General features: G+C 41.0%; 1 protein-coding gene across 1 annotated transcript in view; it reads right to left on the bottom strand.

The window, feature by feature from the left end:
- Nucleotides 1-946: 946 nt before the first annotated feature.
- The window catches only part of tshz3b (teashirt zinc finger homeobox 3b), a 34,732-nt gene continuing 11,408 nt past the window's right edge, over nucleotides 947-24,270 (bottom strand). The window contains exon 3 of the mRNA XM_046395733.1: nucleotides 947-4,864. Coding sequence (XP_046251689.1) covers nucleotides 1,206-4,864 — 3,659 coding nt within the window. The 3' untranslated portion in view covers nucleotides 947-1,205. The remainder of the gene's footprint in view (nucleotides 4,865-24,270) is intronic.

Here is a 24,270-nt window from a genome sequence, read left to right on the forward strand (position 1 = left end):
TATCTTTTTAGTGTTCATACAGTGGCACATGTAGAGTAGTGTCTGGTAAAAAGAGTCTTTAACCCTTTGAGCACGAGTTGGGAATAAAAAGATTCACCTGTTGTCATCTCTTTGCTACCTATCTTTTTCTTATCCTTTGATTAAATAACACATTTATAAAACTATTGTGCAAAACAATTTTATTTATGTCTTCATATACTGTGCACCAGCAGATAGTCATAATCCATTTAAATTAAAAATATAGAAATGATGCATAATTTAGACAGGAATTAGTTAATATGTTTTTATATACATAGTTTACACAGACCTGAATCAATAAGCCTAGGTCCCTGATCAACCAAAGTAAAAAGACTTCAGATTTCCTTTTTTATTATTATTTCTTACCGCATAGCTGAAATGCTTGAGTCGAGTCCTGCGAGCATCTCTCACAGAAATATTAAGTGCAAAGATGTAAACCTTGCTGTGAATAGAGAATCTTTTAAAATAATGCTTTCATGTCTAGGATTAGACTCAACATACTGTATGTTTGGGAAACAGGCATTGCAGACACAATGCACTTGTCCATCTAATTTTCACAATAGCTTCAGTAATTCCCAATCTCAAATCTTGAGTCAATAAAGTTTGAATCTTAGGTGTAGAAGTGCTTTGACGTACTCAGAGGGTTAAATTATAAATGCTGACTACAGCACAAAAAAGACAAGAATTTTTTTTTTTTTTTAAAGACAGCGCGAGCGGGAGAATGAAAAAAAAAAGTCATGAAAAGTGCACCAGATTTAGTTATAAAATGTTTAACTAAACTGTTTCATTTATGCATGCAGCTTATCACACCCCAGTGATGCCAAAATATAAAGAACCTTAATTCCATTTACACAAGTTTCAAAATACACGCCACTTCATTTTAGAATCTCTTTTTTTAAAACCTTCATATATCTTCTCGATGACAACAGCCCTGATCTGCACTTTTTTTTTTTTTTTTTTAAAGTCACTATTCCTGTCCTGTCTTTGTACCAGAGCAACAAAAGGAAAAAAAGCCAACTGCTACAACACAAAATTTAAAACCATGTGCCAAAACTCAAGTAGTTGTATGTCATTTTTGTGCAGTTCCATCACTTTTATAATCTTTTCTTTTCTTCGAAAGAAATGTCTGTGAAATGTTAAAGAGTGAGCCATTACAAAAGAATGCAGCAATGTCCACATTGTCAGTGCTACTGTTTCTCCAGTTCACACACATACATGAGATGGTCCTCAGGGGACTTCCCATGAGTTTTGCTCAGGTGAAGCTTGACTGCATGCTTGCTTGCAAAAGTCCGGTTGCAGAGCTTGCACTGATACATGGCCCCACTCTCGTCATCGTTGTCAGGGGATGGTGATGGAGATTCAGTTGAGGGCAAAGGGGTAGTTAAGGATAAGGGAAGCGATATGGGCAAGGAAGATGGTAGGGATGTGGGTAGAGAGGAGGGTAAAGGATGGCTGGATGGGTGAAGATTAGAGAGCAGTTTTTCAGATAGTCCTTTAGTGGGGCGCTGTTGTTGATGATGTTGCTGTGATATCTGGCTGAGCAGCTGCTCCCCAGAAAGCTTGGCCAAATCTCGCAAACGGAAACCCAAGTGGGATTCCAAGTGGCTGACATAGGTGGATGGTGAGCGGATCTGAGAGGCGCAGTCGCTGCAGAAGAACACTGGGTGACCAGAATCCAAGTTTTTCAAAAACTTGGTGCCACCGGTTCTCCTCAGCTGGTACTTTACATTAGCCAACCAGTGGGATATTGTTGTCATTGAGAGGCCAGTGAAACGGGAGATGTGCATTCTCTCCTGTGGGCTCAGGTCCGACATCATGTACTTTCCGTCACTTGTTTGTCTCAGGCTTGAAGCAAACTGGGCTTGTAGGATGAGTAAGTGTTGAGGGTTCCAGTTTGACTGGCGGCCTTTACGTTTCTGGGCTGGTGAAACATCTTCTGTCTCCTCCTGTGTGATACCTTCAATGTCAGAGCGCTCGGACAGGCTGGTAGGTGTGGAGGACTTGGAGACAGCTTGACTTTCTGTCAAGTTCCTCAACATATCAGAGATGTCTGACAATGCGTTTTCTCTCAAAGGGGACGTGGCCATAAAGGAAGCTACTGCAGCTGAGGCTTTGGTCATAGTGACAGTGGAGGAGGGAGAAATTGAGGAAGGAGTGGAGATAGTAGAAGAGAGAGCTGCTGAACCCAAAGAACCACTATTGCTGTTTTTGTCAGCATTTTTGCCTTTGGTGAGATCTATGGGTTGGTCATTGTTCAGATGCTGCTGGTAGAAGTAGCGGTCTAAGTGGTCATTACTGGGTTTTTTGGTCTGTGCTGGTGGGGTGGAAGCAGCCACGGCTGCTTTCTCTGCCAGGCTGTTGCTCATCTTGAACAGCATGCTCATGGGGTCAAGGGAGGGCAGGGCAGGCTTAGCGGCCTTCCCCAGGTGGACGTTCATTACTGATTGCAGAGCGCTGAGAGGGTTGACAAATGGTTGTTCTGGAGGTGGATGGTCTGTGATGATAGCTGTACTGCCACACATGGAGGCAGACAGAGGGGAAGTCACAGCAGTGGAGTCCACTCCATTCTCCACAGACTCTTTTATGGAAATATCTCCATTTGAATCTCTGTGATTGGCCCCACTTCCATTGCCTACTGCTTTATCCACTCCACTTGTATTCTCAGGAGTTTTACAGCCTCCTGCTTTGTTTACTTTGGGGGACTCTCCTTGCACTGAGTCCCCTGCATCACTGTTGCAGGGTGAGGGTGTGGTACGTCTCAGAGGAGATCCTCTTAAACCACTGGGTTCTCTCATTTTCTCCTCTACCTTGGCCACTTTCTCTGTCACTTTCTTGACCAGTTCCTCCATAGCATGGAAGTTGTTTTTGGGCAGGGGGGAAGTCTGGCAGCTGGAAGGCGAGATCAGAGGCTGGTTCTTACCAGTGGGAGACAGGATCTCCCCTCCGGGGAACATGTACTTTAAGGGAGAACTCTTCCCGGAGTTGCCAAGAGAGAGCTTCATTATGTTTGGGAGCTGATAGGCAGCATGGATACTGGGATATCCACCCCAGCTTGGAGCTCCATTCTGGGCTTTATTAATGGCTGAGGTCACTGTGTTCTCCAAGGACTTCAGGATGTCAAGACCCCCTTTTGGACTCTCATCCAGATCCTCCTCAGTCAGATAAGTGTATTTTGAAGAAATATCAAACTTCTCCTCAGTCTCCTCCTCACCTCCTACCCTTTTCTCCTTGTTGTTGGTACCATTGTTGATGATGGACTCTTTAGTGCATTCCTCCTCCTTCTCTTCCTTTTTTATCTCCACCACCATGGCAGTGGGGGAGATGCTGGTTGGAGGAGGAGGCACTGGGGCAGGTGGAGGGGAGAAAGTTGTGGCAGCCAAGGGAACAGACTGAACCTTTTCTTCAGCTGTTGAATTGGATGTAGGAGCTGGGGTGGATGGCTCTACAATGGGTTTTCCTTTTTTAATAGCAGAGTTGGTGACCTTAATAAAGTGTCCTGTCACCATCATGTGAGCGGTTAGCTCTTGCAGTGTGTCATGAGAGCTGCCACACTCCATGCATTTGAGGATTTGTGACTTCCTTGATTCAAATTGCCAGGCATAGCTGGCACCGTTCTGGTGTCCATAGCGGTTGTTAGGTGTGATGTAAGGGTTGGTGACTTTCTGGAGTATGTCACTAGAGTCACTGAGGGAGGTGGGCTTAGGTGTTGTGCCTCCATTAGAGTCAGGTGAGCTAGGGATGTCTAGGTCTATAGGGGCTCTCTTGCGAGATGAGGAGATAATCTTAGCTGCCACTGGTGTAACAGGCTCTTTCAGAGGCACTTTCTGGTAGTGTTTTGTCTTGATCATATGGACACTTAGATCCTGAAGGGATTCAAAGGAGTGCCCACAATACATGCACTTCAGAACTTTCTGTGCATCCTCCTTCCCCTCCATCTCTAACAAGGAACGTTTTCTGGGTTTTGACCAACGTTTAGTCCCCTCACTGTCTGCCTCGTGGTTATCATCTCGGTAGTGGCCTGTCTCGTTCATGTGCACCGTGAGCTCCACCAGTGTGTCATAGGCTGCACTGCAGTCCTTACAGCGGAACTTGCTGGCACCAGTGAATATAGAGCCATACAGCTTGGAACTCTGTCGGTATAGCTGGACAGTACTAAAGAGGTTGGGTTCTGTAGATGCTGTCGATACAGCCACTGTGGGATGTTGAACCAGGCCAAGTCTGTGTTGGTGGTTCTGCGAGGCCTGCTGTAGGGTTTTAGCCATAGCTGTCTGGTGCCAGTCATAGCCTCCACTTCCACAGCTACTGCTGCTGCTGCTGCTACTGCTGCTGCTGTGACTGCGAGGGGGTTTTTCTGCAGGTGGCTGGCTCAGGTTCAGATTCAGTGTGGACCAATAGGAGTTGGTCAGGAAAGAGGTGTAAATTGCCTTCATCTTCTCCAGGCTGTCAGCCACAGATCCCGTTGTGGTTAATATGGACTCATCTCCACTGACTGGGACAGTGGCATTGGCAGTAACCATCATGGAAGAGGAGGAAGACAGGGATAGGGCATTTGAGCTGTCTTTAGAGAGGAGGACGTCGTCCTCATTTTTAAGAGAGGAGCTCTCAAAATCAGACATTCTGTCACTGGATTCACTCAGGTGAGACTCACTGTCCAGCTCCTGACCAGAAAAGTCAGCAGCATTAGGGGAGTCATGGAAACCAGTGGATCCTGGTCTGTCTTTGAGAAGGAAGTCCTTGTCTTGACATAGGAATTTGGCAGCAGGCTCCTCCCCTTCCTGAGCTGAATCTTCTCCATCCAGGTCCTCGTCCAAGAGGGCTGCTTCCTTCTCATCTTCAGGAACGTATGCTGTGCAGGCAGAAAAAAGAAAAAGCGAAGAGAGATTTGTTAGGACCACACTGACAGCTTATCTAATGATGGAGATTCTCAACTCTGTATTCCTGTTTCTTCATCATGCACAGAACTGATAGAAATGCAAGATATTGGCATTCACACAAAACAGAACAATCATCCAGTAATATTCACAGACAAAGTATTTCATATCATAAACTGTTGCAGTAATTATGTTCTAACTTCCCCCTTTTACACTGACATTGTTTTCAAATTGGAATCAAGTTGCCACCCCCTCCCATTCTCTCTTCACCCTCAGGTCTTTGTTCTGTACTGCAGAAAATCAGAGAAAGCCAGAGAGAGAGAGAGAGAGACAGAGAGAGAGAGGATGGAAAGAGAAAGATGGAGGGAGGGAGTGGGGAAAAATGTCTCTTCAAACAGAAGTTGCCACCTTATTCTTCTCAAGGGGCAACAGCTTGAAATTAAAACTAAATTTGAAATTAATGAAGCACATTCTGGCGGTGGCATTCGTTTCTGAAGTAATAAATTACTTGTATCAACCTCGGAGACAGCGGTTCCTGTCTGTCAATTAATATGTCTTACGCTTCTTCTGCAGACTCTAATGCATTCCCTAACAGACACACTCGCCATTTAAATTAAGCATGCATTTTCACTCATTACACTGCTCAGCCCTCGCCTCCTCGTAAATAAAAATGAATGTATGTACATTTGCCTGCAACAAATCTCTCCCTGCAAAACCCATTTGCTTCAATTACCAAAGATTAGAAAAAGTTTAGAGTTATTATTTACAGTTTAGCTTCGGGGAGTGGGCTTGAAGCTTTCAATTTATATTCAAATCCCTCTAGTTTAAGTATAAAACAATGGAATTCATACAGAGAAAATATGTATCAAGACAAATCACAGTCTTGCTTCTTTGTACATCTATGCATGTTTTCATCTGTTAATAAGTCTATCAGAAAGATAAAACAACATCAGGTGAGAAATGCTACATTCTCACATTTTAAGAGATTAAGGCTGGATTTCTGAATAACAACTGAAGCACTCATAGCCACACGCAAACTTCTTGTTTTAGTAACTGCAATGGCAAAGAGGATGAGTGTGTGTGTGAACGTCAGTGGCCTTGTGCCTAGCATTCCTTTCTCTAACAGGCCATCACTCATCTAAGCTGGTATGTAAACACAGGGTAAGTCGGTCAGTGGGATGGGTGTGGCACGGAAACACATACTCATTCCCAATCTGCTACTACCTAAGAAAACAATGGTTAAATAAATGAAAATTGTGTTACATCTATGATGGACATGCATAGTAATTCCTTATTATTATTATTCCTTATTAATAACAAAAAGAAAAAAATGTGCGAGGTTCATGCTGAAACTGATCATATCAATGTGTAATCACCACATAACCTGCCAGCCATATCATACAACACTTCAGTTGCTGCAGACTCCCATCTCGAACTGAGCGATACAAGGTGTATATGTGTGTCTGTGTGTATGTGCTAGTACAGCATCAGCACCAACAAAGAGAGGAGTCTCTGTCACTGTCAGGCCATTGGTTGCCATCGGCGACGATAGAACACTGCCGTGGGACAAACATATGCACAGAGACACAGATATCCCAGAGCCCATCACACATCTCACACTCAAACCAGCACACGCACACATACATCCACTCACCCACACACACACACACATGCACAAAACAGTTGTACTGTAACTGCTGTAGTCTAACAACTCATTGCCTTTAGGCAATTTCAGGAGCTTTTCTGTTGAACATGCAGTCTGCTGCAGCATTCAGTCTAACAAAAAGGATCCAACACTTCAAACACATTATCTTATCTCAGATGCTTATATGCAGTTCAGAAACAGCAGGGTCACATGACTTCTATCCACAAAGCATTAGCCTTTTATTTAAGTACAACTATTTCAAAACCTTGATGATTTATTTTAACTCCATGTTTTAGCATTTATGGGTATCAAACACACATACCTATACTCCACCCTTTCTCAGAGCTTCTCCATCTCTCCCTGTCTCTCTCCCCTGCTCTCTCTTGGAGACACATCCACCCGCCCGCACATACGTGCGGCCGAGCAAACCCACATGTACATGCCATCTGTTCTGAATCAGCCAAAACGACAGCTGTTTAAGAGAAAAATTCTGTGGCTGAGGAAACAGCAGCCCGGCACTCTCATCAAGGCCAAACATCAATGTGAAATCTCCTTTAAAATACAACATACACACTCAAATTAGCTGCCTTTGTGTGATAAGAGCACGGTGTGTATTTGTGTGTGCCCATCTGTGTACCTGCAAGTGTGTGATATGTATAGAGACACATGCAGAGGATCAGGGAGAAAAATAGTGTTTGCCAGTAAGACTGGTATGTGCTGAATGAAACCTCTGTGTGTAGGCTACATCCACCTACATGGATCATGAAGCACAGGACTGATTTCTGCACTTGTTTGAGGCAGAGGATGTTGAAAGAAACATTTTTTTTAACATTTATTAGGTGCAGTTTCACATTAAATTGAGCTCATGCTTGCTTTGAATATGCTGGGATAGCAGTTTAGGTTCAACTACAACTACCTGCATTGTTTTATGACATAAATACCCTGTTCATTGTAGCGTCAACTGTCTCCGTTTTGCACAAGCTAAATATTTAGCATTCTTGCTTCTAACTTTTTTTGGTGAAAATGTGGCTTGTGTAAGTCAATTTTAAAATTGAATTCCTTCCACTGAAAGCTTTCCGGCAATTGCAAAGGGCAATTTTTGTGTTTTGTAAGATAGACTACTGGTTCCTAACCTTTGTCTGTCAGCGCTGTAAGATGAGCTCAAGTACGCCGATGTCCTCACCACTCATACAACAAATATACTTAAAAAGGAATCTTATACCAGTTTCTTGTCTTCATAAACACATATAGGTAGATTTTTGTAGCAACTCAGAATTTCTATTTTTCTCTTAAATCAGCTGATGTACTCTACTGTTCCCACATACCCTCTGGTAACTGCAGAAGTATATCTGGGAATCACTGATGAGCACTTTAATTACCAGAAAACATACTAGTTTTGCTCTAAAGAGAGTCATTGTGAAATTTTGAGTGTGACATTCAGTGTCCCACTCTCCATTCTTTTCATCACATACAGCTGCGACAGAATTTATAGTACAAAGGAGAAAGGAGGCATGAATCAGTGTGGTCAAAGGAGAAGAGACTGGGGTAAGGATGAGGAGGGACTTGGAAAGAAGTCAAGACTGGGGCCACACACACACACACACACAAACATGAACATGCAGAGTGGATCCCCAAGGCCACTGGCTTAGGTCCAGACTGTGAGGGTCACAATGCTATAACCCCAGATACTAAGATAAATATGGAGAGAGCCATCCACGAACACCAAACACACGACGCTGCTGGAGCAGACAAAGCCTGGGTTGAGCATGACGGGTATGCAGGTGCTCTTTTAATTAGCAGAGAGGAAAGGGAGGAGAGAGAAAGTTCCTGATGAATTGTCATCAGAGTAGAAGATCTCATTTTTGAACCAGGAGAGATTGCCGATTTTGAAATCAAGGCAAACACCAGAGTTGGAGGAGCTTGAAAATTATTCATGACATCTGAACAAAACTACTAATATGTGCTGTTATTGTAAAAAGGTAATCATAATCAGTTATAATTTTGATTTACAGTCATAGTGAAATACTTTGACAGATTATGATGCTGTGATTGTGAACTGTATCTCTGTGTGTAAAATGAGGAGATGCTCATGCACTCTGCAGATGTTATGATGTTAGGAAACAGTTTATCATGCTTATATAACCACTTAACAGCCCCATCAGACACACAGGCACGTCAGAGCTGTCTGTTTACACTTCTGCTTGGACCGTGCTGTTTTAATACGTGTGTGTGTGTGTGTGTGTGTGTGTGTGTGTGTGTGTGTGTGTGTATGAGAGAGATACAGAGAGAGACAGATATCCACATCAGTCTCATAGAGAGATGAAAGCAACCTCGATCCGAACTTTCTCTCACATACCCTATGTCAGTGTGTTTACACATATCTGTGTGCATCCACCCCCCTGCTATTTCCCCACTTGATGAGATCCTATAATCTCCGCCCTCACCTCCCTCCCTCCCTCTTTTCCATCCCTCCCCGATCACCAGTACAACCCACGTTAATGAAGTTAATTGAATCTGAGATCGATAATGCTTAATTATTGTGATTTGACATACACAGACAAATTGGTGGGATGTCGTGCATGTGTGTGTGTGTGTGTGTGTGTGTGTGTGTGTGTGTGTGTGTGTGTGTGCATAGTGAGGGTGGTTAAAGGGGCATGGCTGTTTGCAGTGAGTGCCTAGGGATTGGCGAGGCATGCTATCGACTCCAGGAGGTGTTTGATCGACCCAGACGCCTGACAAATGGAGCTCTTCCGTCAACCAGTTACATGACTTATCAGACTTATAACATTTTATATTTGCACTATTATTGGAATACAACAAACTAATTACTTCTCCACATGCATACCATGTTGCTGGAAACATCATGGCGCATACTATATATAATGAATGATACACAAATCACCAGGAAAACTATAGTGTCTCTGTGGTTATTGAAAGTAACATCACAGTTACTCTTATACTTTCTAAATTGTATGTTCTATACTAATATTTTGATATTATTGTAATACTACTCAAAGATTTCAAAATTAACTTTAACTTTTGTTTGTAGCAACAGTATTGTGTATTGTAATCTTACAAGATTTACTGGCCAAAATCTGGCATTGGTACTCTGTTGTCCAGTGACAAAAAATAAGAATGAAATGAAAAAGATAAGCACGACCCGCAGTCTTACACTGATAAACTTTATAGCTTGATGCATATTTCTTTGTGAATTTTAACAAACCACTATGTTGTCAAGTATCAATTGTAATTTTGCGGTCAGATGTCAGATGTCTTCACCCCAAGTTTCCAGTCAACTCAAACTCCAGTAGGCTATATCACAAAATATGTCAGTTTATGAGATGATACATGATATGAAACATAAAATCACACATATCATATCACATTTTGGAAAATCTATGAAGACACAGTTTATAGGTAAAACACCAGAGGAATGTTTGTTTTACTCAAGCAAATTAAATGTCAGACAAAATCAAAGTAATTCATCACATTGATGCAAAAAACATGTAAGTTATATAAATTACTATTGGGCAAAGTCTTATTATACTATTTTTTAACAAGACCTTATGATATCATGAAAATAGTGTGATGACCACATGAATCTTCTTAAAAAGTGTTCCTTCACTTGATTGAAATTGTTTTCCTCTACCTATTTTTTTGCATCATATTTCATTTATAGTTGTTGCATACCTGTGCTTGTGTTAGCTGTATTTCTCTAAAATGTATTTGTATTTTTTTTTCTTCAGGCCTTTATCTGTATGTACTGTATATGAATTTTTATTTGGAAATTGCTCCATGCTGATAAGTGGTAATGAAGGGCTGGATAGTCCAAAATATGCAAAATGCCTTTCAAAAAGCTAAGATAATATTAGCATATACAGCACATACTGGCAGTGGTGTTAGCGAGAAAGAGCGGGAGGATGAGAGAGGGGAGATTAGATTTGGAGTGGCAACAGTTAGTGTGTCTGTCTGTGGCTGCAGAAGCATCGCAACGCACTGAAATACTTCGATTATTCACGAACACGCTATTGTAACGCTCTTGTGCATGTCCGGAAATGTTTGTGCATAGGCGTGTGTGTGTGTGTGTGTTGTGTGTGTGTTGTGTGTGTGTGTGTATGAACTGTGTTAGCCTTGCTAATCATCTCCTCATGCCACTCAGCTGGGGAGCTGCTGACAGTGTATTTACATGCTGCTGTTACAGTGCCAATACAAGAGTGTATGCCTAGGCTAGAGAGCTGCTGACACACTCACTGATGTGGGCAAGTGTGTGTGTGTGTTTGTGTGTGTGTCAGATACAGTTTTTGTTTTTACAAATCAAGTGCAGCTCCATTCAAAATGAGTTTGCCTGCTATAGACAGGTCAACTTAACACCTAAATACTGAGTTTTAACTGTGGGAATTTGTGTGTGTATGTGTGTGTGTATGGCTACAAGTCCACCATATCATACTACACAAATATTATCAACTGGTCAACTGCTTTGTCAGTAAATGATCCTCTGATTGTTCTTTCTTATGCAGATAACATGCACTTGGATTAGTCGTGCTCTCAAAGCCCACAGGGTGACCTAGGGTCACGAGCGGTCGTCCCAGGGGAAGTGCGTGCGTGTGTGCGTGCGTGTGTGTGTGCAAATATAAAAACCAGTGTGATGTGCAGAGTTAACCAAGCAGAGCTCAGCAAGATCCATCATTTCCACCATCTCCCATTTGTTTCTGCTATCTGAACTCCCCTATCCTTACCTCCCACTCATCCTCTGCTCTTCCTGTCTCTTACTGCCATTTTTGCCCCTTTCCTGCCTCTCTCTCTCTCTCTCTCTCTCTCTGTCTCCCCCTCTCTTGTGTCCATCAACTCCAGTGCGCCTTACACACATAGGCTCGATTTTTTCTCTTTCACTTTCACTAATTAGTTTCTTTGTTTTTTTTTTCCCCTTTACTGTCCTTTCATATTTGTCACAGGTCTGACTTGCCAAGAAAGCAAGGGTGCACAAACAGCAACACGAGAAATGACTATAATGCAGGGACTCAAACAGTACATTTAAGACACACACAGACATTACAAAGGGAAAAGCAGTTGTTATGCAGTTATTGCGAGATTTGCTGAAACAGAAAGTAGAAATGTTTTCCAGTCCCCCACACACAAGCACACATGTGCACTGTCAGTAATACACACATTTGCACTCTCTTTGCAGTGCAGTCTGGGTAGTTGCCGGGTATCTATTACCTGCCAGTCCGCTCTGATCTCTTTGGACAGCTCTGATCAAAAGATGTCATCCGACCTACTTGACTGAGCTCGGTAGGGAAGTTAGCAAGGAGGAACGTTTGTGTGTGCGCATGCATGTGTGTTTCGGAGTAAATCACACAGTGGTCTGGGTGTAAATAAAATGACAGGATCACTTTAAGGTCCTGTCAAGCAGGCAGGAGGCGATTATGATAACGCCCGCTCTGTTCCAACGCAAACGGGCACACTTAAATTCACTGGCCGCCGGAGCATAATATACACGATATAGCTCTTTTTCTGTCTCTTCCTACCTGCCTCTGCATGTCAGTTTTCTTTTCTTTTCTCCCCATCTCTAATGCCTTTGTTCATCACAGGTGCAGGTAGGACTGGTCAGTGTGGACAAAATCAAATATTTTGGATTAAATACCTCAAGATCAATAATGTGACAATATTGTAGGAGAATGAAAGTATTAATAGAATGAAATTTTGGATAATCATCAGTAATGTGGCTATAATGACTGAGTGGATACATGCAAATTTCAGAACAGCTACAATAGTCTGTTAAATTCAGAAAATGATATGTATTTACTATAATGCAGTCTTTTAAAAGAAGAAAAGACAAGACATATATCAATATGACACATTGCCCAGCCCTATGTACAGGCCTGAGGTTCATCTGCTGTGAACTGGTTGAAAGCAAACACCACTCGAAGACACATTCAGGCCTTTGAACGTACATAAATCAAGAGAGCGCATGAGCACCAGCTCATCATCCACACATGCATTTAGACCTATAGGCAGACACATACTCTCACTGAAGCAATCCTAAAATTAAATGCAACTCCTCCAGAAAGAAGTAAACAGAATTCCCCAAAAAATGAATCTGTAAAGCAATCAAAACACAGATGTAAAAGAGCAGTGGCGAAGCTCTGTCTAAGCAATAAAAGGTGTAAATTGTGAGGGGTTTTAGAGGAAAGAAAAACGGCTGGCAATAAAGCTGGAAAACAGCACTGCTCCAAGGCAATTTAGACTGCAAAACACAAACCATTAAGTTTGTGCATTATCTTTTAATTTAATCTTGAATGATTTATAATCCATCACGCAAGGCTTCAACCATATCCAATTATTCTCTGCTGCTTGATTGACAACAAAGGTGATTTATTAAGCTAATAAAAACTGATGTGCTCTCCACTGAAAATAACCAGCCGGACCGAGAGCTTAAAGACACACTCGGCTACAAACACACCTACACACGCGACCCTCCTAAGGGGTGGAAGATCAATACTTTGTGTGTGCCTGCATGTTTATTTTGAAGTGTGTGTTTTTGTATATGACATGTGTGGGAACCCTTTGAACAATCACTTAAGTATCTCTTTGCTTAAAAGAGAAATCAGTCTCCATCTGTCCCTGCTCCTCTCGTGTTGTGCTAGAAACGTCGGAAATCAAAATGTCAGGCGTAGTGACGAGTGATGGTTTTTCCCTATGCAAGGCCGAGTGATTATATTAGGCTTTAATTCCTCCATCCACGGCATATATGTCATCTTAGTCTCCGCTTTATCTGCTAATGTTACGCTCAATCACTTGATATTAATGGAAAAGGGAGCCAGGGGGCCCCGTAATGGTGGCGTGTGTGTGTGCATGTGTGTGTGTGGGGGTCTTTGTTGATGAGCAGTGGGGTGGGGTGGGGTGGAGGGCGTTAACGGCCTAGAGTTCACATGCATATCAATGTAGGAGAGTGCCATTAAGAAATATTAGCATGTTTACAGCGCCAAGCCATGTATGAGGCTCATTTAATGAGGCTTAGAGTCACAGTCACACATGTTTTAATGTGGCCGAGCATGCACACATGCAAACATGCAAACGCGCGCACACTCACACACACGCACACACAGTGTGGCTTGTTTTCTCTAACTTTCTACTTCTTTTTTTTTCACAAGAATTCAGGTATCATTGTCATATTCACATGTTCATAAACACAGACTTTATGAAGTAAGGTTTTAGGGCGACTGTCTGAATTACACTTGTAATTTTATACTTATTAGAAACAAATGTTCTACTCAAAAGCACAAGAAAATGACAATAATCATATAAAGAGAGGCCAGTTGTGTCTCTTGTTAATCATAAAGAAGATTTTTTTTTCGGTTTAAAATGAGGAGAGGGTATCCCACTATTTCTATGTATGTGCATTAGTATTGTATTGTGAATGTAATCTGAAAACCTAGTGGATTCAAGCACATAATGACATATTACCCAGCCAATCTAAATGAACTGATAAAATCCTTGACAGGACCCAGAAACAGTAAACGCAGTCAACGGTTTCTCAGCTCTCTCTGTCCCAATGAAGAGCCACAGCTTCCTACATTGCATGCATCACCAAAAAATTAGAATCATATACAGTTTTTTTAATTCTGTAAACCAAACTGACAGATGATTCTGAGAAAGCAAAAGTAAAATTTAAATACGTCCATTTAGAGAACATTTCCTGAAGTGAAGGTCCAGAACATCATAATGTCTAACTTGCAATGTGATTCAGTACCATTTAAACTATTTTATTTTCTGTGCATTCCGTTCAGATTTAGTCAGTATGTTTGCTCCAAAGATGCTCTGTGCTTCCTCTGTGCTTCACACTGCTTCTAATGGTATCGGATATGAGACATACTGATTTTGAACTGCTCGTGGGACGACTGGACACGTAAGAATCGGACGATTTTGATTAAAAGCTCTGTTTTCACTGTCCTCCGACTGTTGTCTGCTGTCTCGGTTCATCTCTGTTTTTCTGTCTGACTCAAATTGTAATGCTTGTGAAAATACACAATTTGATTGGCTGAGTTGCAATACGTGAAATGAAAACGCCAGAAAAGCTGTGCTGGTTAATATAGAAACACTCCCTTCATATCACACACATATATATATATATATATATATATATACACACACACAGTATATACAGATAGATAGATAGATAGATAAACTTTTTTCTCAAAATAAACCTGTGTTAAAACTATACTACGACACAAAGTCTCCAGATACTGTATGACTTCATCATTTCATCATTCATTCATCATTCAGATGTCGAATGACATTTCATCCCATTTTCACAAAGTCTTCTGTCTTTTTTATATTGTTCCACTGTATCAATAAAAGTTGTTATTAGATGCTGATACTGCAGCTTGGAGATTCTCTGGATGTCACTCTCCATCCTGCTGAGCTTGCCATCTCTCATTTGACCCATATTCTACCTCCCCAAACTCACACACGCTCAGACACACATTCTGAACCTGCTGGACAAGAGGAAAGGTGTTAATGGCGTGGCCAGGGCCATCATGTGACATGTATACAGTCAGACAATGGGTTTTTAGTTTCAAAGCACTGGATCTCTGTGTCCATGGCAGTGTGTGTGTGTGTGTGTGTGTGTGTGTGTGTGTGCGTGTGTGTTTTCAGCAGGGCAGTAAATACACAGAGAGCAATGAATTATGCCAGGAAAGAGACCGCCATTTTAAATCATGTAATTAAGTCTGCACAGCAGCAGAAAACAGCAGAAAGGTCTTTTATGTCTTGCAAATAATGTCAAAATGGTATCAGTGATGTGTGTGTGTGTCTATGTGTGTGTGTTTATCTATAAAAGCACCTCAGCACCTACTGTACAGGAATGTTTTTTGAAATAGTTATATAGAAAACATATATGATGGAAACTTACTGTGTGTTATTAATACAGTAGGTCATGACTGTTTGTTTTCACAATAATTAAATAATTTTCAGCCTTGACAAAGGTTGGTATTCAGTTCAGTCTGTACACATGCCATAATTCACTGGGAGCAGTTTCACATATTGTCTTTGTAACCAAAGCTGGAACAAAAAGCTCCAGCGGGAGCCGCTGCAGTTCTTCTGTGTGAAATAAAGAACTGACTTTTCAAACTGTCAGAATGTAAGTAGGAAGTGAAATTGGTTTGTAATTTTCAATTGTGTGACTGAAGAGTTTTTGAGTCAACGCAATATCTTAATACTCTTTACGAAAAGAAAAAGTAAAAACTTAAAAGAACACTAAGAACCAACTATATAACGTCATTTAACTCACGTATTTAAGTCAGCAATTAAACTTATATTTTTTTTAAGATGAAACAGCTCAAAATTATTTACAGTGTAGGTTTGTTAACCAAAACATACACTGTTTAGTGTTGCTTAAAGTATGTGTGTTTATGGCAACATGTTACAACCAAAACATATAACTTGAGTGTGAACACTGCTTGACAAAGTTTTTTTATTTTTTGTCAGCCTTTCTAAAATTGTCTGCAATTCACACAAATATATACACTCAAACTTTAGTAAGTCACTGTATTCTATTAGATTTTCATAACCTTTGAATATTCCCTATTTGCATTCAATTAATCTCAATAAAATCCTCTCAAAACTTTCACAACACATTTGAAAGTGTGCTTGTAAACCTGGATTTGGATTTCCTGTGTGTGTGTGTGTGTGTGTGTATGTGTGTGAAACTGCTTGGAGAGAGTGGTCACTATACACATGTTTGCAAATGAAAACTCTTGAGCAATCATTGAAGGCTTAATGATACAGGTTGAGACATAATGTTCTATTAAAACATGAAAAAGAACTAAACAAAAAAAAAAACTGTCACGTTCTCCAGATTGTATGTGCTCATGTGTGATGTGTGTGACAGAGTCAGCTCCTCATATCAAAGCATTTCACTGCTGCACCATATTGTGTCATGAAGACTCCCCAGCCTTGTTCAACTTGCACACACACACACACACACACACACATACAGTAACTGTAGTGTTGGAGACACATAACTGTGATTTGTGACAGCTGTGTGCAGGACATCATGTGACAGCTGCACACATACACACACGTTCCCCCAATGTAAAACAGAGTATTCACCATGTCTGGCATGCCTTGACACAGGCCACAATTGATTAGTGTGATTTACAACAAAACTCCCACACACACACAGACTCTCTCTCAGTCAGTAACGTGTGTTTGCCTGTGTGCAATTGTGTGTGTGTGTGTGTGTACTGCTCTGCATTTATATAAGGCCTGTGGAATCCATAAACACTGAGTCCTGTCAGGACTTTGCTTACAGTATTTCCTCTATCGACAGGAAGTGACAAACTTTTTGACTCACAGCAATCACAACAAAGCTGTTAAAAACTCTGTTTATAAAAGTCAGTTCACATCTAGGTTCATTTAGAAAAGTTGTGTGTGAGTGAGTTAGTGTGTGTGTGTGTGTGTGTGTTTCGAATTAGAGACATCAAATTCCTGTGGCAACTTTACTCTTTTAACACCCCGAATCATGTGGTTTTCAACTAAAAATACCTCAAGTATATGAGAATGAAGAATTTTTTTTTCCAGGCTTGATCACATTATCTGTACAAGAGAAAAAAAAAATAAGATCACACACCACACAAAACTGCATTTGTACCCCATCACTCTGGGCACTGGGAACAAAACAACGGGTTGCATTTATCTAGCAATCGGGTGATAGGTCTTTGGATAAGCTCAGATTGAAGGGATGTGATGTTACAGATGTTGATGAATGAGACGTTTCATTCAAAACCTCAACTTAATTTGGGGGGGGGGGACATGGTTTGCCTCTATCTTTCATAGAGTGCAAGAAGTATTTTTAATTTTCTGCTTTGTGCTCTACCAAACAAAACTATCTCTCAGGAAATGCTCATTAATTTTAATATACAAATATTTATATCAAAGTTACCAGCTTGTACGTTAAAGCCTTGAGATGCTCCATAATTTCAATACCATTTCACAGTGAGTTTAACTTTGAGTCCAGCAATCATTTTTCTGGAGTTCTTCAAATAATGGATAATAATCTCATTTTGCTTTCATTCCAGAGTGACACAGCTTCAGCTTCCCACGATGGAAGTCAGAGTGGATGAATCCATCAGTCTTCATCACTGAAATTCTGGATGTATGCACTGGTTGCCTTGAGTTATTTACTGTTTTTTCGTTGTTGTTGTTTTTTTTCCCCCCTCTGGAATGCTCAACATTTAATAGATTCCCCTGAAACATACACTTTCTATGGTTTCAAAAACACTGTGCATCCCAAAAATTTGAAAGTCGGACTAAAAACGAAAAAAAATCAATGTTTTGAGGCCTCCAGATACGAATGCAAAGTATTTCAGAATTAATTCCCGTCATACAGTTGCAGCTGCAGCTGTGTGTGGGGAGGCGTTTAACACCCAAGCTTATAACGCTCGATGAATCAATAGCTACACGTTAACCAATCAAATCTATCGACTGGGTTATAAGTGCTAATGAAAGGCATACATACATGTACACACTCCTACCTTCTCTTTCCCCTGGTGTGGATTGCTTGTGATTCAGTGTGACAGTGTTCCTTCAAATAGCCTGTGTTCTTTCATTTAGTTCAATCAAAACAGACCCTCATTTCTATGTCGTTGGGTCGTGTGATGTTTACAAGGTGGAATGTGTGTGTGTGAGTGTGTGTGCGAGAGAGAGAGAGAGAGAGAGAGAGAGAGAGAGAGAGAGAGAGCAGTGAGACTGGGTATAACCTGGGGCAAGCCTTGAGGCTAAATCATAGCTGGAAGAGTGTCAGAAAAGGTAGAAAGCAAAATGTTAAATGCTGACTGATGCTCTGTCTGCTGCTTCCACATCTGCTGCTGTCTCTGTCTCCCATCCCCAAGTTTCTATAGCTGCATGCCTTCCTGCCACTCTCTCCCTCTCCATGTTTCCTAACTACCTGGGTACGTATCTGTTAATCAGTTGATTCTTCTGTCTCCATGTTATCATATCTACCTCCCTGTCTTTATCTGTTAGAAATGTTTTCTGTACTACAGGAGTCAGCCTAATCACGGTACCCCAAGATGTGTTTTAATCATTTATTGCCAACTTGCAAGTCATTTTGCTACTTCCTAACCAACAAACACTTAATATTCAGAGGATGGACTTCACGAAAGAGAGAACCACGTTTAAGACAAGGCAAGTTAGGCATTTTAACAGCATGTCTCAAAATATGTTCACAACTCTTGACTTTGCATATTTCCTGGGCGTTGTACAAAAGCAAGGACAAAATAACCAGGAAACAATAAAAGGTTAAAAGGAACATTTTTAAATGAACTTATTTGCTAGTAAATCAGTGCTGCTGCTGGTACAAGCCTTCCATTGGTCACCCCACTGTGTGTTACTGTGTTCAAAATCCTTGTAGCCACAAGAAACAACAAGAACAACCCCTGAGCTAGTTACTCTAATGGTACAAAAGGTAAACAAGTTACCCCATTACTTTTCTTTTGTGGCCATGATTAAGCCATTTTAATGCCAGGGCTCACTATCCTATGTGCAAAAACAAGTTCCCACCAACCCTATTTTGCAGGCGTACCCTCCCTGCATCCATCACAGAAACACTCGCCGTCTTTTAACATGACATTTTATTGGCACTTTACATACAGACTCTGTTCCTGGTCCGTTACTACTGTAAAATGTCGAGGGACACTTTCTACTTTTCATTATGAAGGGATTTTTTCGTTTGTGCTAACACAACAGGCTGTGTTGACCAGCACAACTCTGCTGTACATTAAACCGGACCTGCTGCGCTCTAGCAACAATATGGGTACAAATAACCTGTAATGGAAGTAACTCAATGTAACATACAGTCTAGACTCATTCAAAGGGCCACCTGCTGTAGTAACAACAAAAATCTCAGGAGTCCAACTACTTCTGCACAAAATGTGTATTGTTTTACTTACAATGAGTAAGTAAAACACATTAACTGATACAAACATTAGTGTTTATGGGTAAACCACACTTTTAATTTGATTACTGTTTAATTATAGATTGAATAATATATGTGTAAAATATTTATTTTCATAGCCAGTCATATGTTACCCATTTCACAAATAATGTATACAGTACTGTCAGAAACTACATGATTAACGACTGATATCTGGGAATTCTATTAAAGGTACATGATTCAAGACAAAATCTACTGCTTTGAGCTGATATCTATAAACTAACTCTGAAAAAAAATTAAGTTTCCTATATGAAACAGAAAATATCAATTATGTGCGATTTCGCTCCCATGCTGTTGTTATGTCTCAAACCCTGGCTGGTTGTGTGTACAGAACGCTTGGTTCCAGCAGTGTGCTGGATTTGTATAAACCCGAGATAATAAATGGTGGTGAGGGACGTCAAAACACATGGGGACCCAGCTTGGGAGATCAAAGATGTGACACAGGGGAGAAGGCTAGAGATCCTGTCTTCACCAGTGAGGTAAAAGCACATATGAAGATTCAAGTTCACACATGAACACACACCAGAAACACGCAGGAAGGGAATGATGATAAACACAGGGAAAAAAAAAACATCACTTTATCAAATCACTCCATCAAGAATCTTCAGTACTTCAATCATACTGTTGTGTATTATATTCTCCTACAAATGAATAAAATAATTATCAGTGCAATGAGAAAATTTCACCATCACCAACATAATTCACCTTATTCTATGAACTGAATCTATTTTGGAAACAGGTTAAATATGACAGTCACATAATAACGAGAGAATAACAGAATAAGGTACAAATTAATTTATCTTATAGTAATAGTTTCAGTTAAGTAGTCAACCTGATCACATCTACATCGTGTTTTCTCTTTCGGTGATACTGGGGATATGTCAAATTACATGTCTGTGCTTGATAGTCTGGACTCTGATATTCATATACAGAAAATACCATGCAGGTAAAACTTGGGAGTTTTTTTGTATACTTGTTAAATTGTTTAACTTTACTAAAAAGCAGCAAAGGTAATAGAAATTTGGCTGTGACATCAGAATTTCAATTTCTCAGGTAAAGGGTCAAAACAAAATGTCTTTTGTCTAACCACGTCAGAAGGAAAACGTGTTTATAGTGTTTCCAGGACGAAAAGACACGAGACACTGAGACACGACAAACTTTTCAAAAAGGGGCACACAATATCAGAGAGTCTAAAATCATTCTTTTAACTTATTTGTACGTGCAAAAAAGTAGTTGGGTGGAGAATGAAAAAAAAAAGAACTTTAGAGAGAAGTTCAAAGCTTGTCCACTTTCTCACCTCCAGCCCACTTTGTAATATCATCAAAAAAGTGTGTGTGTGTGGTATGTGTGCTATTCAGTTGATTAGTTGATGCATACTGAAGCCTTGCTTTACCTGGCTAAATCAGACATCAAACTTGTGTTTTCCTCTCTTGTTTGTCTCCCTTGTGATAAAAATGTTCAGAACATACCAGCATCTGAAAACACTGACCTGACGTATCACTCAGTCTTGTTTCTGCATGTTGTCACACAAGTGCACTTGGACGTGAAGGATGAATGTTCACCAGTTTGAAGAGCTCTTTTATTTCTCTCTGCCAGGCCTTTTTCTAAAAAAAAAAAAAAAAAAAAATCCTTCCTCTCCCTTTTCCAGCCCATCTCCTCCTAATTAAACGGAGCAGTGCCACTGACTAACAGGAGAGCCTGTTTTATCCGCACTTACTCATTCCATTTCTCCATGTCCCTCAGAGTGTTTGAGGGTGGGAGAGGAGGCGTCCAAAGCTACGGCGACGTCTGCAGTCGTCAGAGACAAGGTTTGGTAGACGCACGGTAGAAACGTAAAGACATCTGAGAATGATTCCGCAAAGACGCAGCGACAAAGAAAGAGTCCCCTTAAGCTCACCTTCTCTATACCCCCACCCCCTTCCTGGACAAACCCAGGACCAAGTACCAACAAGGGTCATATCTTTTTAATTATCTTTCCCGCCTTTGATTAATTATGCGGCGTGACAACGGCGCGTTCGTAATGCTTTTCACCTGCCGCCGCTGACTGACGGCCCCTCTGTTGAACTCAAAAGCAAACAGCTGCTGCCATGATCGCCTAGCAACCGGCCGGTGATGGATGAGTACAAGAGATGGATGGCCACAATAAATCACCATGTCTGCCTTGGCGCTATAGAAACCTGGGTAGAGTGAGAGGGATGGAGGAGAGGGAAAGAAGGAAGGGAAGGAAGGAGGGAGCATGACGCAATGTAATTGTTCTTATTTAAAATGGTAACGTGCACGTGGAAGGAAGTTTTGCGAATGAGCCACATAGTTTGTCCCTGTTCCTTCATAATCTTTCTTTTACTTTTATATCTCATCTTATTTTAGAAAGGATTCATTTTACCAAGAACTGCTCAAAAGGTACATCCAGTAATCAATACAGTGTTGATAATCAATGAGGACTAAAAGTCAAATTATATGTTAAATTATAATGTGTGCATGCATCAAGAGCGTACTATGTATTGTGCAGTGGTTGCAGATCCATATTCCAATTCCATATCAAATGATAGCAACAGATAATCCAGACTGTGACCATCAGGTACAAGTTATTTAGTTATTACAGTTATGAGTTGCATACCGCATGTTCATGAAGCGGTTACCAGGAGTATCTGTTTAAACTGAGCTGCAACTCTTGTCATGAAAGAGAAAACCTGGGATCGCCTGTCTGTGAAGTGACGCCTTCATGTTCTGCTTCCGTATAATTATCAGCCACTGTTAGCATGTTTGTCACATGACTGCCTCATGCGCACTGGCAGACAATAATTATTAGGCATGGTGGTTGTTTAGGCTAAAGATGACACCGCCAAAAGCTGTAAAGCCCCAAATTATTACAGCCAACAATCAAGACCAACAATCTCAGGCAGTGAGCCACTACTTTAACTTAATGTAGTTTAAGACAGCACATTTACAGACGTGACCAATCAGGCTGCTCCTGTATTTTGACTGTATAAAATGCCAGACAAGAAGGAAAATAGAAACCCATTATCATGTTTGGCCACAATCAGAGGAAACACACAGTAACAATTCAGTCTGTTCTATCACAAGGTATCTCCAGATCGACATACAGTAATTAGCAGTGATTACAAAAGTCAGCAGAGGACATTCCTGTAATCCTAAACTTACCAACATTTAAGATCTGCATGTTTCTGCACAAGTTTCTTCAGCACTGCTTTAAGAGCTTTGCACTAACAATTAAAGGGATGCATGAAAGCCCCCACAACAATGTGCTGTAGTGGCCACAATCTGAATTGCAACAAAAGATAACACTTTAAATGTTTTCTGAGGATATCTGAGCTTACATCTATGCTTTTAATTTACAATGAACTGCATAATTAAAGGTATGGCCTCTTTGAGTTACAGCTAGCTGCTAACCACACAGCCAGGAGTTATGCAGAGTCACACTGAGCTTCACAATAGCTCTTCAAAAATCACAACGACTACATCCAATGTTTTATATGCTCTGTACTGTAAACATTATGTTTTGCTACTTTTGACCATGTAAAAGGTTCCAAATGCTGCTTAATGTGATTCCTTTCAGTAACCAGGAAACTGCTGTGCATATAAATGTACACTGCTTTGGGCAGGTATTAGAGAGGTGTCAGTTAATATCTACCATCATCTCCAACCTTTTGACTGTTCAGGACACACTGAGTACTTTCACCTTTAATCTTTCTCTCATTTGTGTTTTACTTGATGCACAATTTCAGTCACTTCCAGTACTACTACTTTTTTTTGGCCGCTATTCTTCTTTCCCTCCTTTTGTTGAGACCCTGACTGTCCCCTCTTCCTCCCTCCTCCTACCCCTCTTTCACCTCCCGTGTCCTCACACACAGACATGCACTCACGCACACACACTCGTAGCTGTAGCTCAGGTTACAGCTCTGTAGCGATCCAGTCTAAATAATACAGCAATGATGAATGGCAGGGCCAGATTCATATCCATCAACAGGCTCTTTTTTTAAGGAGCATCCATCTTCCATAAGGCCTCCCTTTGAATCAGGGAAAAGGTGAAGCGAGAGAGAGAGAAGGAGAGAGAGACTGTACTACCCGAACCCATGGGAGAGACTTGCGCATGTTTGTGAGTTTATGTGTGTGTGTTAGATAAGACATTGTGACTGATACACGCCTGCAAGCAGCCCCCAAGACACATAGGCATGGGAGAGAGACGTACACAGATTGTTATTGACACACAAACACAACAGCATGCCTGCACATGCATCAAGGAGATTAATGGGGGTATGATTTACAATCTATACTTATTTATGATGTGAAATGTGAGTAATTGTGTGTAAAATACTATTTAAAGTTGCTATATCAATATCACTCACGAACACTGTTTTTCTCTTGATCAGCCATAGGGAATATGGAAAGTAGATGTGCCAAAACAGAAAGTAGTCCAGCCAATTTCTTCCTCCACTCTCCCAACTTCTCACACACTCACTCACTCATTCATCACCAATAATTCCCCTCTTTCTGGCCTTCTCTCTCTCTCTCTCTCTCTCTCTCTCCTTCTCACTCTTCATCCCTCCCTCCCTTCCTCCTTCCCTGGAGGAGTGGACCTCAGAGGCAGGAGGAAGGACGGCCCTACACACCGAAACACACGTATGTGCTTGAATACACACACAAATGCATACACACATGGCTATGCGCTCCCACACACACATGTGAGGCCCTGGCAAGGCCCTGTTTGATAAATGACACAC

Source organism: Scatophagus argus, chromosome 1 (assembly GCF_020382885.2).
Source record: "Scatophagus argus isolate fScaArg1 chromosome 1, fScaArg1.pri, whole genome shotgun sequence".
In the NCBI taxonomy this organism is placed as follows: domain Eukaryota; kingdom Metazoa; phylum Chordata; class Actinopteri; family Scatophagidae; genus Scatophagus; species Scatophagus argus.